Raw genomic sequence first — 17,212 nt, forward strand, 5'->3', positions numbered from 1 at the left:
AATGGGCCTGCCTGGCATAGCGCCACCACCTCGTCAAGCAGGAAATGTGCCAGAAATGGACAATGCCTTAAGTGATTGATCTGAAAGTTTACAAAAATGTTGGATATCATTATTGTGATGATATTCACATGTGTAATTTTCATGCCTAACATAGCGCCACCATCTGGCCAACCAAAAAGTGTATCAGAAATGTTCTTTGCTTAAAATGAATGATCTGAAATTTCTCAGGTTAATATATATTATGATTATGATGACACCCAATGGGCCTGCCTTGCATTGCGCCCCCACCTGGCCAAGCAAGTAAATGTGGCAGAAAATAAAATACAAAAACAAATAGCACACACATCAAATATGTACATTTCACAAACGCACCACGTTGGTGCTTTGTTGGATTCCGACATGTCACGGGTTGCGGCCCACAGGTGCTCGGGTCCGCCATTGCCGCTTGCGGCTATATTTCCCATTAATTCCCGTATATATTCCCGTTAATCACCATGGAAAGTTTCCAACTTTGAAAATTCCCGTAATTTTGCAACCCTACTTCTGGTTAGACGAAAACTGCATTTCGTTGTCTTCGTACTTGTACTCTGCACGATGAAAATAAAGTTGAATCTAATCTAATCTAATCTAAAATTGCACAAGCATACCATAAATAGAAAGAAATTGATACATTTCAGGCACTGTATCTCAAACCACCTACTTGCACACTTCAAATACTTAGTGTAAGTGTGCATATATTGGGACAACACTAATCACAAACACTAACGAGGAGAGTGGGCACAACGCAAATAAGCGCTCAGCGCACACTAGCAATAGCTACTGAAGGAAGTATGTTCTGGGGACCACCTCAGAACAGAGGGGGGTGCGCGGTGAAAACAAGAGGCACAACCAGAGGGATAAGGGATTGGATAAGGGAGAGACGAGTAGATATCTGAAGGACAGCAGAGATCCTGGAGGATGGCGTGGACAGGAAGCTAACAGGAGGAAAAAAAATAAGATATTAGGCTAGGAGAAGGGGAGGGCACAGAGAGAGTGAGATAGCACACGAGTTTCAGCGGCAGATCAGTTAAGGACAAACGGAGGGGTTTGGGAAAGGAAAAGGAAACTTCCTCGTTTACCCTTCCACATACAGCCGATCACTACTTTGTCACTTTGGAGGCTGGCTCTACCCATTTTTTTGTCCCATGAAGCTAACTTGTCTGCATCATGTAGTCTACATAGGCCTACCATCTTTTTTTGTTTGTGCTTCATGTATATCAACACTCCCCCACTCATGGACTATACACTGGATGAATAGTCAAGTTATTTCTGAATAATTTTGTATACTTAAGTGGTATTCCAAAATAGCGCCATAAAAATTGAAATAGCCTCAAAACCCAAGGCTAGAATCCCATAGAGCCACCATTCAGGCAAGGGCCAAAATCCGTGGTCATGACCAATTCTAGAAATGCTGGACAGCAACAGTGTTTATCCTTTCATGGAGGATGTATGGTTTCATTTTTAATGCAACAATTACCGATAAATTTGATCTAACTTTCGATATAAACTTATGCAAATCTTTTCAAGTCCATTAATGTCAAGCTGTGGGACAGGACTGTGAGACTAGACAAATCTTCCAGTTAAATTTATTCTTAATGAAGAGAAACATTTGAAACCATATAACTATGTACTGTACATTATATATTTATTTATATCATATTTTAGTAATAATTACACTTTTTATTACAGGCATCATATAATCAACTATTAACAAAGACATCTTCACTGGCATGTGAGCCTGATATTGTTCTCATTAAATTGCTCTAAAATAGATGGTCCAACATTCAACCCAGCTACAGTCAATCCACTGGCCAGCTGATACAAACTAGTCACACACGTTTAAGAGCAAACGGAGCTAAGATTCATGGACCTACTGGCAGAAATAGTTTGGACATGGACTCAACCATGATGTACAAAATTCATCAAGCCCAAGTTCTATTTGCTACTGGCAACATTTGCTGAATATTATCTGACTGAAAAGACAGAAAACAGACAGAAAACAAAGAAAAGCATACGGACATATCCACAGAGATGCTCCTGTGGAAATTTGACATTTTCTCTTTTTTTCCAGCAGAGACATAGAACTTAAAAGTGCATAGGCTAAACTGACCACTGATAAAAAGTTATTTAAGTTATTACATGCCAAAACAGAAAATTAAGATAAAAAATGATGACTAGATTGAAGCAGATTTAGAAAAAAACAAACATTTCAAATGAACTCAGGGACGGAACCCCCCATTTCGGAATAATTATTTTATGTGTCATCAGATGGTCCATTCAGAAATGTACAAAATACATTAAACAAACTTCAAATGTTCCCTCTGAAAATATGAAACTACAGACCTGCCTTTTACAAGCAAAACGTATGTCAGTCATATTAGTGTCTTAATGTATCCTATAGAGATTGTTTCTTTCATAGACCTAACGTGACTGGCCTATCAGCTGTGAAGAAGACTGCGCGTCATGATCCGCAGTGACCATTCAAGGGCTGTTCTGTTCTTGAGCAAAGCACTGAGCTCAATTACACAAAAGAACAGACTTCCACACAATATCAGGCTGCTGAGGAAATGCTAACAAAGGCTTAGAAAAAATAAAAAATATATTGTTTACAGTTCTATGGACTATTTTCTCATGTGATCTCAAAGGTCTTTTTTTTCTTTTTTTCAAACAAACAAGAATCAAACATCTCTGACCAAGCAATCCTCCATCCTTTTGAGAACGTGCAGAGGGCAAATGAGCATCAGGACAGGGAGGAAGATTATGTCATCCAACCACCATGGCGGAGACCGCAATCTCTAAAGCACCCAGCAGACTCGCATCTGTCAGCTTCATCATTGTCTTCCTCATCATACATGCTTTGCAAATGCAGGCAAATGCAACTTACAGACTGAACAATTAACATTTAACAGCCTCCTCTCTGCCGAACATTATTTCTTTCCATAAGATGCACGGACAAACATAAAAAAATACATTTAGATGGAGTCATACAAACAGATTTCAAGTTAATCCTACAACTGTGTCAGTTTGGCTGTGAGCTTGCGTCTGTCTGTTATTTAGTGAGAAAGGTTAAGTGTTTTTATTGTTTTTGTCCATTGCCTGAGGGAATGAATACAGAGTAATCAATCCTACAGATGTGGATGGATGATCCATATCCTTCAGACAGTTTCTTCAAGGGTGAGAGGTCTTCAAGAGTTTGATGGGAGGAGGTGTATTAACAGGGGGGATGGTGGGGGTGAGATTGCATGTTCAGATTCTGAGCTGGATAAGGCATTGCACGGACGGGCATTACACAATGCACGGTATGACACAGAGACTGGGGTGGACTGAGGTGGACGGGGGGGGGGTCCTGTGCGTGAGGGTGTGGCTTCCCTTGAGGTGGTTCTAGAACAGTGGGAGATCTTTTCAACCTTTGTTTTGATTTCCTTTCTCTGAATAAGGCAGGGTCTGGTAGTGCATGGTATGCATGAGTGTACACACTAGGATGCAGACATTCAGCCATTCTGTTTCTTTTTGTTGCCATACTTGTTTATATCTCAGTTTTGTTCTCCCCCCATGGGGATTTGTGTTTTTCATGCGTCAGTCGATGGTAGAGGGTAATCCTGGTGTAATCCAGCAGCTATGTAACGGCTCACAGTTTTTTTTTCTCCCTTCACTAAATTCGCTATTAATCCGCTCCCGTGCAGGCCGATTAGGCCATCCCTTTTAGTAAATCCCAGAAAGAGCCAGTATTCCAGTGGTGGGCTATTTCTATTTTTTTTTTCAGATTTCCTTCTTTCTAAATCTGAAGTGATGTAATCCACAGAGAGTGGGAAGGAGAGACACAGACATGAAGGGGGGGGGGTCAACACGGACCCAAATCCCTACACGCTGCTCAGAACCTGGTGATTCGGACTCCTGAGTCTCCCACAATGAGTCGGGCCATGGAGGGATGAACCTGGACAGAGGAGGGACAACAGGCTGGTTAGACATCACAGAGAAGACAGCACTGGACCATTTTACTCACTGTGAACCCCACAAAGTCACAGATTATAATTATAGTCCCAAAAAGCATGTGGACTCAATCCTGAATAACAAAATGTAAAACATACCAAAAGCTTAAGCGGTTTCACATTTACACACAAGCCCCTAGCATCCCTCCATAAACATAAACACACACACACACACACACACACACACACACACCTGGGCCTGCAGGGGTCCATAGGGCACCAGCTCCCCGTCCACAGTGAGGGTGCCCCTGGATGAGAGGGGCTGCAGACGGAAGGCCTTGGCAGTCACGTGGCTCACGTACGGTGAGCTCAGGGAGAGGTGCGCGCCCCTCTCCATCGCCAGGAAGAGGCGCAGCAGCGTGGCACGTGAGATGCCCGCCCGCACAAACGTCAGGTGGATCAGGCCGTCGTCGAAACGGGCGTTCGGCGCCGCATGCAGGTCCGCGCCCAGGTGCGACTGGTAGATGGCCAGCACCAGCACAAAGTCCCCCTCGATGGTCACCCAGTCGCGCGTGGGCAACGGCTGGTCCAGGGGGGGCAGGAGGTCGTCGCGGGGCGGGATGTAGGGGCCGCACACGTTTGGACGGTTCTTCAGGGGCCCCGCGGGCTCGGCAATGTCAAAGCTGAAGGAAGGGGAGGGGGAGCGCAGCGAGGGGGAGGGGGAGGAGGAGCCGGGCGTGTTGGGCCGCGGGGCCAGGTAGGAGGAGGCGTGGGGCGAGGCGCAGCTGGGCGAGGAGGGCGGCGTGGGGGACAGCGATAGCGACAGCGAGGGCAGCTTGGGCGGGAGCGAGTTGGAGTGTGAGTGGTGGTGCAGCAGCGAGAGCGGCCGCGGCCGGGCCGAGTTCTGGTTCAGGTCCAGCGCTTTGGGCTTGTAGGAGAAGGGCGAGTGGCGGAACGGCGAGGAGATGGTCAGCGAGCGCTCGCGCGTGTCCGGCGGCGGGAAGGCCTCGCGCTGGAAGTACGTGCCGTTGGCGTCCTCGTCCTGCTGGCCGTACGCCGCCGGCTCCATCTCAGTGTCCGAGTCAGCGCTGGCACTGATTGGCTGGCTGAAGAAGGCTTTGGCGATCTGGCTGGACAGCGCAGAGTTCTTGCGGACGGCCGTTCGCGGCTCGGGCGGCTCCTCGGAGTCCAGGTCACCGTCGGGGCATTCCTGCGCCTCGCGGCCCATCACCAGTCCGTAGCCCTCACTCACCTCTCTCGCCTCCATCACCCCCTCCTCCCCATCCACCCCTCCACCTCCCTCTCTCTGTCCCTCGCTCCTGCCCTCCTCTCTGCTACTTCTGCTGTCGTTCTCGCTCCCTCTATCCTCCATGTCCTCCTCCCTCTCTTCCTCGTTCCCTTCCAACCTCTCGGTCGTCCCCAACCTCCCCTCCGCCTCCAGCTCCCTTTCCCTGTCCTCCGCCAGGCTGCTGGCGCGGACCACCTTGACCCCTCTCGCCCTCTCCCTCCTCCTCTCTCGCTCCCTCTCTCTCTCCTCCCTCTCTTTCTCCCGCTCTCTCTCCCGCTCCCCATCTCCCTTGCGCAGGCTTCTCTGTTCGCTGAGGCCCATGTCGGAGATGGTGCGGTGGATGGGGGTGCGGCAGAAGCTCTCCAGGCCCTCTGTGATGCTGCGGGACAGAGGGCGCCTCTGAGGCGGGGTGGTGGTGGTGGTGTCAGGGGATGGGGTGACAGCGTTGGGGGGCAGGTAGGACAGACGGCCTTTGTAGGAGCGCAGAGACGCCAACCGAACCAGCGTGCCTAGCGTGAAGCGGGCCGAGCCCAGGCCCCGGTACCGCTCGCTCTCAATGTCCACGTCCGACACGAAGCCCCACGCCACGGACAGGAAGGAGAAGAGGCGTCTGGGGGCGGCCGGCCGCCCATTCTGATTGGAGGAGGAGGAGGAAATGGGACTGGTCGTCACGGAGACCAGGTCCATGGGTCTCACCCCGCCTCGGCAGAGTAAGAAGCAGCAGTTCAGGAGAAGGGGCTCTCGAAGGCACATGTCATACCTGAGAGAGAGAGAGAAATAGAGAGAAGAAAAAAATGTTATCTATCAAAAAGGGCAGAGTTTAAAGATTGTCCATGATTTGTTCTTGGGTCAAAGTTCTGTGATAACATTGCTCTTGCAAGACAGTAGATAACAGGGGAGGCCTGGTCAGAGAAGCAGGAGGGCTCATCCCGGTGTCTTACCCCGCATAGTGGTTTACGGATCCAGCTAGGGCATTCCCAGACCCGCATGGTAGAATTCCCACTGGAGTCTTTATGGCCGTCTCCCAGTCTGGCCTTTCCATGAGACCATTTATCACCTATCGGATCAATAATAAATAAAATGCATGACATCGGATCAATAATAAATAAAATGCATGACATAAGACATGGTTCCCCGACTAAGCATCGGCCAAGGTTAAAGTACAAGCAGAAACTGTCCATCACGTCCCCAGCCATATTACACAACGTCAGATTAAACTCAGCATTAGTAACAGGCAGTCAAATGATGAGTGTGCAGAAAGGGCAGCTGACTAGTGAAGTACACTTGAGATCTACTTGAGAGTATCTACCGTAGAGTATGCCATGCCATGAGCATGCAGTAATGTTTCATAGCATTACGGATGGCAGGCTAAAATAGGACAGTATTAAGCCTGTGTAATTACTGAGTTATAGAGACAAATAACACTGTGGGTCTATCCACTGTCTATTCAGCTGTATGTGCTCAACAGATGTGCGCTTAAGCCCCTATGGATGTGAAACTATTTGAGTCTTGAGGGAAACAATGCAGAACAAATCAGACAACCTTCAGGGGTGTAGCATTAGCCATGGCTACGCTAGGCTGCTGATTTTCAGGGGTAGAGTAGGGTAGGGTAGGGTAGGGTAAACTCTCCACCACATGGCAGAGCTAGTGTTGTTGCATTTGGGAGGTTAGTTTGAAATCATGGCAAAGATATACATTTCCAGCAGGCAGGGCTAGTGGCGAAGAATTTGTGAGACTAGGTTAAAATGTGACAAAGAATGCATTGGCAGGGCTAGTGTTGAAGCATTTATGAGGCTAGTTTAAAACATGACAGTGATGATATTGGCAGGAGGTTCCAATGTGATTGGGAGGAGGTCTATGGCGCAACTTGCTACAGGGCCCATACCACATTCTATTTTATTGGCTTGACTTTTGCACTATTATATTGACTGTCTACTGTATGCACAATTTCTACCAAATTTTGCTGCTCTTATTTCTTCATTGTATGTGCCTTCTTATTTTTACTTTTTATATTGTTTACTTGAATGTTATGTTTGTCTGTGGACCTAATTGGTAAAATATGTCTTGTCTCCACCGTGGGATAGTAGGAAACGCAATTTCGATCTCTTTGTATGTCTTGACATGTGAAGAAATTGACAATAAAGCAGACTTTTTGACTTTTTTTGACATTCGGGTCCACATGCCTATAGGTCATTTCCCAGCCCCACCCCATCTGTGCTCCACCTGCTTCCTGACACCATCTTCACTGGCCTATCAGATTAAAGGCATAAAAGCCACCCCCCTCCCCCAAAAAAGTCTGCTCTCCTACAAAGGCTGTCTGTCCTACCTGCCCCCCAAAGCCCCGTCCCCCGACACCCCCGCCTCATATATAAAATGTGATTGGGCATAGTCACACACCTCATGAAGGAGTCCATCACCGGACACTATGATGATACCGTCCCACTCCTGCAGGGAAATCTCCCTGATGAGCTCTCGTGCATGGTTCTGGCGCTCTGTGATACAGCAAACCACACACACACACACACACACACACACACACACACACAACCATCTTTAAGCAGAGAGTTAAATAAGACAATTTTCTGTGTTGACTTGTTGGCATGTGACACATGACATACAGTAGGAATGACATGACACTGACAGTGAACTAACATTAGAGCAATTACATCATGCCTACACAAGCCAGCTGTATTCAGTAACATGCTCCATTTGGTACCCTAAAGGTTGCGCAAGCTAGCTAATTGAAGACATGTTTTATGTGGATCAGTATCATGACGGTATAACTGATGTGCACACAAGTATTTATTATCGTTATCCTGAATGACAATGCTGTTGATGTATAGATACTTGGGGTGGTGGCTATGTATGGGTTTAGTGATGCATGCTGAATGTCATGTACAGTGTTGGGAACGTTACTTTAAAAAAGTAATTAGTTATAGTTACTCACTACTTGTTCCAAAAATTAACTGAGTTAGTAACTGAATTACTCTATGATAAGAGTAACTCGTTACCAGGGAAAGTAACTATTTGCGTTACTGTTAAAAAAAAAAGTTGCTATATGTCAAAGAATTTGGATTTTTTGAGCAGTTCTGAGCAGCCAGTTAAAATGAGTAGAACAGACAGGTGTTTGTAGGCTACATAACTTTCGATATTTATTAGATAGATAGATAGATAGATAGATACTTTATTGATCCCCAAGGGGAAATTCAAGATATTGCACATCGACAGACCTACGATTGACTTCAGCCTGTGTCATAGGTTTTTGTTGTGAGGCAGAAAGATCTAGCTTTTGCTGCTTGGAGGACTTTGCTCTGAGTCCTTCTTTGCTAGTGGATGGCGAGCTATCATCTGTGGTGGAGGTATCAGTGTTTTTGGCCACTAGCTTTAGATGCGTGTGTGAGATGCTTCATTAAATTAGAGTTGCTTACAACGGATGTCGACAAAGTCTTCGCTCCTGGACATAACGTACACATTACATGCACGTTCTTGCCTTGATGAATTTGAAGTAGTGCTTATATCTCCACCTTGAAAATGGCAACTTTTTGGATTGCTCCTGACCTCTCTGCTGTTTCGTCGAATCTCTATTTTAGCTGTTGTGTGTGTGTGTGTGGCACGTGTGCTGGCAAGTGTGTAAAAACACTGGCTCTGATTGGCTATCGTGAAACATGACTCTGCCTTAGCCAATCATAATCGCTTATGTCGTTATTAACCCACCTCCTCACTAGCTGTGAGCCAGGGTGCGTTCGGATTACACAGTTTATTCAATCAATGCATAGTAACGCACCGCATTTAACGTCCAGTAACGTTAACGGCGTTGTAACGACGGGAAAAGTAATTAGTTAGATTACCCCGTTAGTGAAAAAATAACGTCGTTACCTAACGCCATTCTTTTAAACGGCGTTATTCCAAACATTGGTCATGTATGAGAAATTATGATTTAGGTACTTAGTTATATATGCACCTCCTGGAACTGTTACTGATGTCTAAATGTACTGGGGACAGTAAAATTTGCATGCCCTACATGAGGTATGGTCAGGGTAGTTATATACACTGTTCCTGGAACTATTACTGGTGTACAAATGTACTACTGAGAACAGTAAAATGTGTCGCACCTGTTTGTATGAGGTTGTAGCTGATGTTAGCCTCTCTGATCATTGGCAGGATGTGTGTTTGACACCACTGCATGGCCTGGCCCCGCCCACTGAAAGGATTGACCAACAGCAGCAGGCGACGAGGGCGGGGCAACAGGCTTTTGCTAAATTCTGGAGCAGAAAAAAACACAACAATACTGTGAGAATGTGAAACGCAAAACACAAATTAGATGATTGCAAATTTGATAATTGACGTAACAACATAACATCACATTCTTCTAGGAGACATGATTAAAGGTTCTCTAAGCACGGTTGGGTAAGATCACTTCAAACAAAACAGCAATCTATGTAGCTCGCCCCTCCCTCCCCTCCCTGCCTCCCAGGCAATTGAAACTGAGATGAACGCGTATCTCATCGGTGATTGGATGGAACAGTTTGTTATGTTTTATGGTCTAGGCTGCACCAGGCTGTTTTTGTTGCAGTTTTTGGAGCCTGCGCTGTCTACAGAGACCACGTTTTTTACACTGTATTCAGGGCACAGGCAGCTAGCGGATGGTGAGGAGATGTTTGTGTGCTGTATGTGACAAAAAATGTTTTACCTTAGAAACCGCATAACATCGCTTAGAGCACCTTTAATATAGTCTTAAACATACCTGTACATATACACACACACACACACACAACATAAACATTTAACGTAAACAACATATTAGCAACGCTAGTTTAGGATTGGGACGAAGAATAGCATTGTGGACTCGAGCATGATTCTACAGCGTATAACCAGCACACTGGAAGCCTGTAGTTTACTAATTCTATCGGTAAACCTTTGGCCTCACACAAATAAAGCATCTGAGAGCTGATTAGTAGGCTATAACATCTCTTCCCCAGCCTTCTGATCGGGATCTAGCCAGATCTGAAAAGGCTACTCTGAGATGATTTATGAGTGTAGGTCCAAATCTAGAGCATGACACACATACACACACAATCACAGCAAACAATCACAATCACACAAGCAGACACGCCAAGGAGGCCATACCATAACCCAGTCACACAATGCTCCCCACCCTCCTCTCTCTCCAACACGCACACTCGCACATCAGCACACACACACACACACACACACACACACACAACATTCACATTAATAACCCCACACCAAACAACCCCCCTCACGTGCAACTATCTACACACGCGTTTGGGTTTTACTTCTCTAAGTCCTAACCAAAGAGCAGGAGGCATTGAGTCGCTACAATGCAGATATCACACAGTCTAATGTCACTAAAGCACAGAGCGCTGAAGATATCACACAGTCTAATGTCACTAAAGCACAGAGCGCTGAAGATATCACACAGTCTAATGTCACTAAAGCACAGAGAGCGCTGAAGATATCACACAGTCTGATATCACACAGTCTGATGTCACTAAAGCACAGAGCGCGGAAGGAAGAAAGGGGGGGGGGGGGGGGGGGTAGTGGCCGGGCCGTGCCATGTGGCGTATGGTGGACCCACCCTCTCTCTGCCAGTCGCGTCTGACACAGCGCTGATACAGACTGGGGTTGTGTGGGAGTGTGTGTATGTGTATATGAGTGTGTGTGTGCGTGTGTGTGTGTGTATGCAAGAGTGTGGAGACACCAGATAAGGAGAGAGAGAAAGAAAGCAAAGGAAATGCACCATTAGACAGACAGACAAGAGATACTTCACAAATTCCAACAAACTCATAGGCGCACGCGCACACACACACACACACACACACTTTTACACAGATTCTTTTCCAAGATACAGTAGGATTTCCGTTCCTTCAGCTCCAATGTTGAGATCTTTTCAAGAGCTCCTAGAGCAGAATGTAAGTGTGTGTGTGTGTGTGTGTGTGTGTGTGTGTGTGTGTGTGTGTGTGTTTGAGAACAGTATGACTGTGAGTGTGTCTCATTGAATGACTTCAAAAAGCTCATGAATGCCGTGTAATGTAACTCGTGCGTCCTCTGGTCCTGACCAGCCAACTGGACTGCTTCACACAGCAGGGACAGGGGCACAGCATCTACACAGTGGCCACACGTCTGCTCGTGGGACACTGAGTGCTAGAAGTACATAAACTTAAACACGGCCCGTCAGCGGCCCAGCTGCTAAAGACCTCAGACAGATCCAGAGCCGCCATGTTTTGACTGAATTCCACCACAATATAAATTCCTACTGGACACTGGACCTTACAAATGCTCTTGCGTGTACTGTAAGTAGAGAGTGCTTGCTGTTCAACACACCTAGTTTGGTTACCTGATTACTTTCCCACACACAAAAATTCAGGATTACAATGTTCATAAGGGCATTTGGGGTTAAGCTCCGAACATACCTGCACACACACACACACACACACACAAACACACTTAAAACACAGAGTGAAGCACTAGTCACAGTAATCTCACTTCATCCAACACAGCTGTGGATCTGGCTGTATCCCCAAACTTTACACACACACAGTTAGAAACAGTCAAAATCCTAGTTCTGTATAAACACATGTGGCCACACAAACAGCAACTTAATCATAAAGATATCATGTTGGCCAGCACAGCTGTCGATAGTGTAAACATTCATACTGACACTCCACTGCTGTCGAAATATAACCCAAAATCAGATCTCTAGAGGGGGAGATCAATTCCTGTTGTAGCCGACGGCATGAAATTGCATGAGATACTCTGACTCAGTAGCATTTGTAATTCACTGTATGATATTTAAAATGGTGTGGAATTCATATTTATTTAGTATCAAAGTCTGTATCTATATCGGTGCATCCCTAACTTAAACATTCCATGTAAACATTCCATCTCAATGGTAACCCTCCGTTCAGCTGCCTGCATGTTAGATGAGAACTACCTCCTCAAACGTTCAAAGACAACTCGGAAAAGTGTTAAGTGCTAAGTTTTGCCTGTGTTTGCAAATTTGAACACACCTCTGGTCTTTTGTAATACTGCCCACCTCTATGATACAGAAACACAGACACAGAGATAAACCCACCTGTGGTGGCACTGACGACGACTCCTCTCAGCAGGCACTGGACGGCGGCGTACCACTTCTCGGCCTCGGCTCGGCTCTCGGCCAGGTACGCCCTTACCTGCCTGCGCCGGGACACGCCCTTCCTGCGGCGGCCCGGCGGGTACCAGTAGAGCACCAGGAGCGGCGGAGCCGGGGCGCGGGGGCAACTGCACCCCGCCAGCTCCACCAGGGGCAGGAGCAGCCGCGCCTCCTTGCCCGGCCGCGGCGAGAGCCGCTGCACGTGGATGTGTGTGTGCGTGAGCGTCAGGGCGTAGCTGGCCGCCGGGCTGCTGGCCTGTAGAGACGCCGGCCCCCCTGGGCTATTGGGACAGCTGTTATTGCCCCCGTTGCCACCTCCTCCTCCTCCACTACCACCACCTCCAGTGCCACCTGTGCTCCAACCATCAAACTGGCCATGGAGCAGGGCTTCGGACGGGGACGGGACCTGTGGCTCTGGGGAGCGCATCCTCACTGCGGCAGAAGGCTGCCTAGGGCGACTGGAACGCGAGGAGTTACCTGTGCAAAGTTCTGAGACAGGGAGGTGGGTCTGGCATGCAGCTGGCTGGTCATGGGAGGTTCCGGAGCAATCTGGGCAGTGTGCAAACTGCTTCCAGGGTGAAAGTTCTTGGTTAAATTATAGATGTGTATTATATGTTGCTGTTTGTTCTGAGTGCTTTGTTTATAAATAGGTATTCTATGGATGTTTAATCTGGGTCACGATCTTCAGTTTACTGCAGATGTTCTTTGTTAAATCCCAAAAGACTTGACTTTTTTTCAAAATCCAAATTTACGTTTTCTCTTTGGAATGGCAGTTTCCTTATCCTCTGTTAAATGCACAGTTCAAAACCTGAATTTTAAAATGCTTCTCCTTGAAATGTTGTTCCGGCTTGGAACACCATCAGTTTTTAAAGTTCATAACACAGCAGTTATACAGTTCTAACAACAAATACATCCAACTAAATAATAATTACTAAAGTGCTTTTGAAGACTGAGATTGCTCTTCATCAATTGTCTGATAATGGATGGCAAATTCATATACATACAAATATGTATATATTTAAACAAAAATCATTAAAACATCAAACATTAAAGTTTTAAAAGTGGACTCAAAAATGTTTGTTGCAGTACACCAAAGGAAGCAAATTATATGCAAAATATCTGATCAGTGTAGTACTGGCAACAGCTTTGTAGTGCAACACAGGCCAGGCAGCCACAGATGGTGTCATCAAGGTCATGAGGTCAGAGAGATGAACATCAAATAGCTAGTCATCCAGAGGTCAGCTGAATTACTTTTAAACAACTGACACACAGAGCACCAACAGCAGGAATGAGGAAAACCAAGTCCACAAACGCCCAACTGGACTAGGGAGAGGGCTACTGCCTCCTCGGCCTAAACTGTGTTGTTCTGAGAGATGCCGGAACTGAAGGCATGCCAAGCTGGGGGGAGCTGCGGGGAAGTGAGGAAGTGAGGTGGCTGGATAAGACTTTCACTTCCTGTCTCGGACTTGCTGAGGCGCAGGTGGGATGGAAGTTCATCCAATGGAAAAATGCCACAAATTCCAGCCTTTGTAATCCATGAAAGAATAAATGTTTTCTCCTCAGTGTTGGCTGGTTTACAGCTAAAAACAGGCATTAAAAATGTTTACACAAAAGGTGTAAAAGTCAGTTTTGTCCATTTCACTTTCTTTTACGTCATGGTGTTCTGTTTATGTAAATTCCCCCTGTGTCACGGTTTAGGTCCATTCCAAAACAGGTGTCTATAGGACAAAGGAAAATAGACAGGCAAAAAGTCAGAAGAATGCTACATCTTACACTCTGTAAAGCACACCAAATGTCGCTCAGTTTAATTTTCTCATTGATCTTTATAGCATATTTCAAAAGTAGGCCTATTAGGGTATCCATACCAAACCCTATCCCCACCCCCTGCTGTAGACCTATAACCCCGTGTTCACTAATAGATAAATAAGTCATTGTGCCATTGGTTTCTCTTCCCGGAGAAAGGTGAAGTAGAGAAACACGCAGGGAGAAGTGAAAAATGATCACACGTCAAAAACATTGTGGCAATGATTCACTGCGGCTGACCAAGCGCATCATCACCCATCAATCTGGACGTAGAGTTCACGAGACAACGACAGACTCAAAATCACACCAGTCTAACATCCGTCCGCAATGACGCCATCCGATTATTGTCAAATATAGCGATTACGCTTGGAAGAGTCGTTCTGGGCAGGCCACAGCCAGGGTGATGGATGCCGGCCAGATTTCCGACCTAATCTATTTCACAACTTGTACTCCGCGACTGGCTTAATGAGAGAGAGAGAGAGAGAGAGAGAGAGAGAGACTTCAAGTAGGCTACCAGAGAGACCAGAGGAAATCGGCCACTCTCCACTGAGTAGCCTAGGATATGCCAGGCTGCTGGTCATTCCGTACAGCATGTGTCGAAGAACAATGTGACAGTTGTATAAAACGTAACCGGACTAGGCCTACACAGCGGTTCGTGATGCACTGCCTTCTGGTTTCATGATCCAAATTCCAAAAATCAAGAATTGGAAAACATATGTCAAAGTGCTCTAGCCAACGTAGCCTACACTAAAAAACAAATGCATTTCTGAAGACCACAAGAGCCGTTTTGATACTTTATGTGAGGCGTAGACAAAATGTGATACTTTACCATAATTGTCAGGCTCGCGCGCACCAAAAACACAGACCACAACAATATAGAATCTTTGCCACAACTGTGCGCCTTGCTCGCGTGTCCATTGTTGTACCCAGAGGTACCCAAGAGGTACCTTTATATGGCTCTGGTTGTACCCATAGACTGTATGCCTACTTGTGTCCTTGAATTACTGGGCGGGTACCATAGACTGTAACAAATAGGCAGGTACACGCTGAACTGTCAAAGTCCGAATTGCAAACACGCTCTATGATGATTTGAAATTGTTTTCTTCAAATTATCACGTTTTAACTATGTGTTAGGATTATCATATTAGAAGATAATACAAATTACAGAAAGAACATTAGAGCAACATGTAGCTAACTAACGTCACTACCGATATGATTCATAAACCAAGCTGAGCAGGTACATTTAAACTTTAGCCAGTGATTGCACTAATATCCAAATCCTTACAGTATAGTAACTGATAAAACAATACTTCAACGTTCATCCATTGACATGATACAGTTACACAACGCATTTAACGTGTGTACCACCTTTGGACAGCCTGGCAATGAACATAGTAATGGTGGTGGTTAACCTGTGTACAAAAAAAAAAAAGATAAAAGCTGGCTAACGCGATCTTAACGTAACGTTAGACAACGCCTTGACAATATACAATGTCTATTCAATCTTAACACCTTCAAACGTTTGAGTAATCTGAAGTCATCAGGACGCAGCCCACAGACAACTGCCAATGTTTACTAAACTATTATACACCATGTATATCTTCCATCACATCTTCAACATCCCACAAACACATTCAATTGAGCACACTATCTTACATTGACGCGAAAGCTATCAGTGAAATAGAGAAACAGATGAAGTAAATAGATGGTTATCAAACAGGTACTGTAACTTCACTTATGGCCTCGTTACACCAAACAACTTTGACAAGATTTGGGAAAGATTTTTGAAAGACTGGAGTCTTTTAACTAATGCCCCCCCCCATTAAAGCTTTACTCAAAAGACTAGAATATTTTAAGAATCTTGTCAAAGTTGTTTCGTGTAACGAGTCCATTGGGCTACCTTTGATCGTTATCAAGCAAGACAGAGGCTAACGCAGTTGCAGAGGATGAGATCATTCACTGGTTAGTCAACTGGCAACTTTTCCCTTCATCTAGGTGTTATGTTGATAACATAACAGAGGCAGCATTGTAGCATTAACATTACTCATTACAGCTAAGACATTAATTCTAACTGTCTGACATATTGGTGTTTGGATAGTCCTCTTCAATTAGCTAGCTGGCTAATAGGGTTGCCCAGCTAACAACTCAACATTGAGAAACTGCAAAACATATAACGGCAGATGGTTAATACTTAACGTTACTGCATAGTCATAACAATCGTCAAAGCCTGTCTGCTTAATGCTTTGTAGCAAGCTAGGTTACAGATATCATTGTTAGCCTTTTGCCATGACTCTGTAAAGCTTGGTGGCAATAATACTCACTGAACTGGGCGACTTGTCTGCATTAGCTAGCGTTAACGTTAGTTACTTCTTTTAGTAACGTTTTAGCTAAATGCGTCTAATGTTTCACCAGTCTCGTGAGCTTGGATCACAAAGCTAACACAAACATTCCACAATTACTTGAATAATCATGCACACAAAGTATGGAAAACTCACACCTATTACCTCATTACAGTTCCCCCACGACGAGGTAAAGTCGCGATCCTTCACTGGAAAACCTCAGTCTGTACATGTTCAGGAAGTCTACTTGAGACAGAGCAGTCTGCGACTATTTGAATGGCAGAAAGAACATCCAATGATGTGAAGGGGCAGCTGTTATATGTTAAAATGGCTTGCCATACACTGTCATCCTCTGACAACTTGTGGTGTCATAAAATAAAGGTACAAGCCCAACGTGAGAACAAGTAAAGTGGAACGAAAGCTAAAGAAAATAATTGAACTGGAGAGTATTCCACTTTATGAATCCATCGCCACCAAAAAAAGACAACAAATACTTTACAGAGACGTTTTATTTTTTTCCGTAAATATAACCTTTCACCTAGGCAGCTAAACCAATCTCGACAACGATTCTGCGGAAGCTGTCAATTTGCATCAAATGAATGACAGATTATTTGGACCAATAGTCGTTTTTACTGAGAATTAGAGGCGGGAACACGTTTTG

At 45.4% G+C, this 17,212-nt stretch overlaps 1 protein-coding gene across 2 annotated transcripts; it reads right to left on the bottom strand.

Annotated features, from left to right (window-relative positions):
- Positions 1–1,667: 1,667 nt before the first annotated feature.
- Positions 1,668–17,016, bottom strand: sphk2 (sphingosine kinase 2). Of its 2 annotated transcripts, none has more exons than XM_042107923.1 (7): positions 16,717–17,016; positions 12,353–14,127; positions 9,369–9,518; positions 7,654–7,748; positions 6,198–6,313; positions 4,222–6,016; positions 1,668–3,973 (listed from the first exon to the last, which is right to left on the bottom strand). In XM_042107923.1, exons 2-7 carry the CDS (start codon positions 12,834–12,836, stop codon positions 3,911–3,913), a joined length of 2,703 nt encoding a protein of 900 aa, XP_041963857.1. In that variant the 5' UTR covers positions 12,837–14,127; positions 16,717–17,016; the 3' UTR covers positions 1,668–3,910. The 2 variants fall into 2 exon arrangements, with proteins under 2 accessions (XP_041963857.1, XP_041963858.1); XM_042107924.1 differs by lacking the exon at positions 16,717–17,016 and adding an exon at positions 16,534–16,636.
- Positions 17,017–17,212: the final 196 nt, after the last annotated feature.

The sequence above is a fragment of the Alosa sapidissima genome, chromosome 10 (genome assembly GCF_018492685.1).
Source record: "Alosa sapidissima isolate fAloSap1 chromosome 10, fAloSap1.pri, whole genome shotgun sequence".
NCBI lineage: Eukaryota > Metazoa > Chordata > Actinopteri > Clupeiformes > Clupeidae > Alosa > Alosa sapidissima.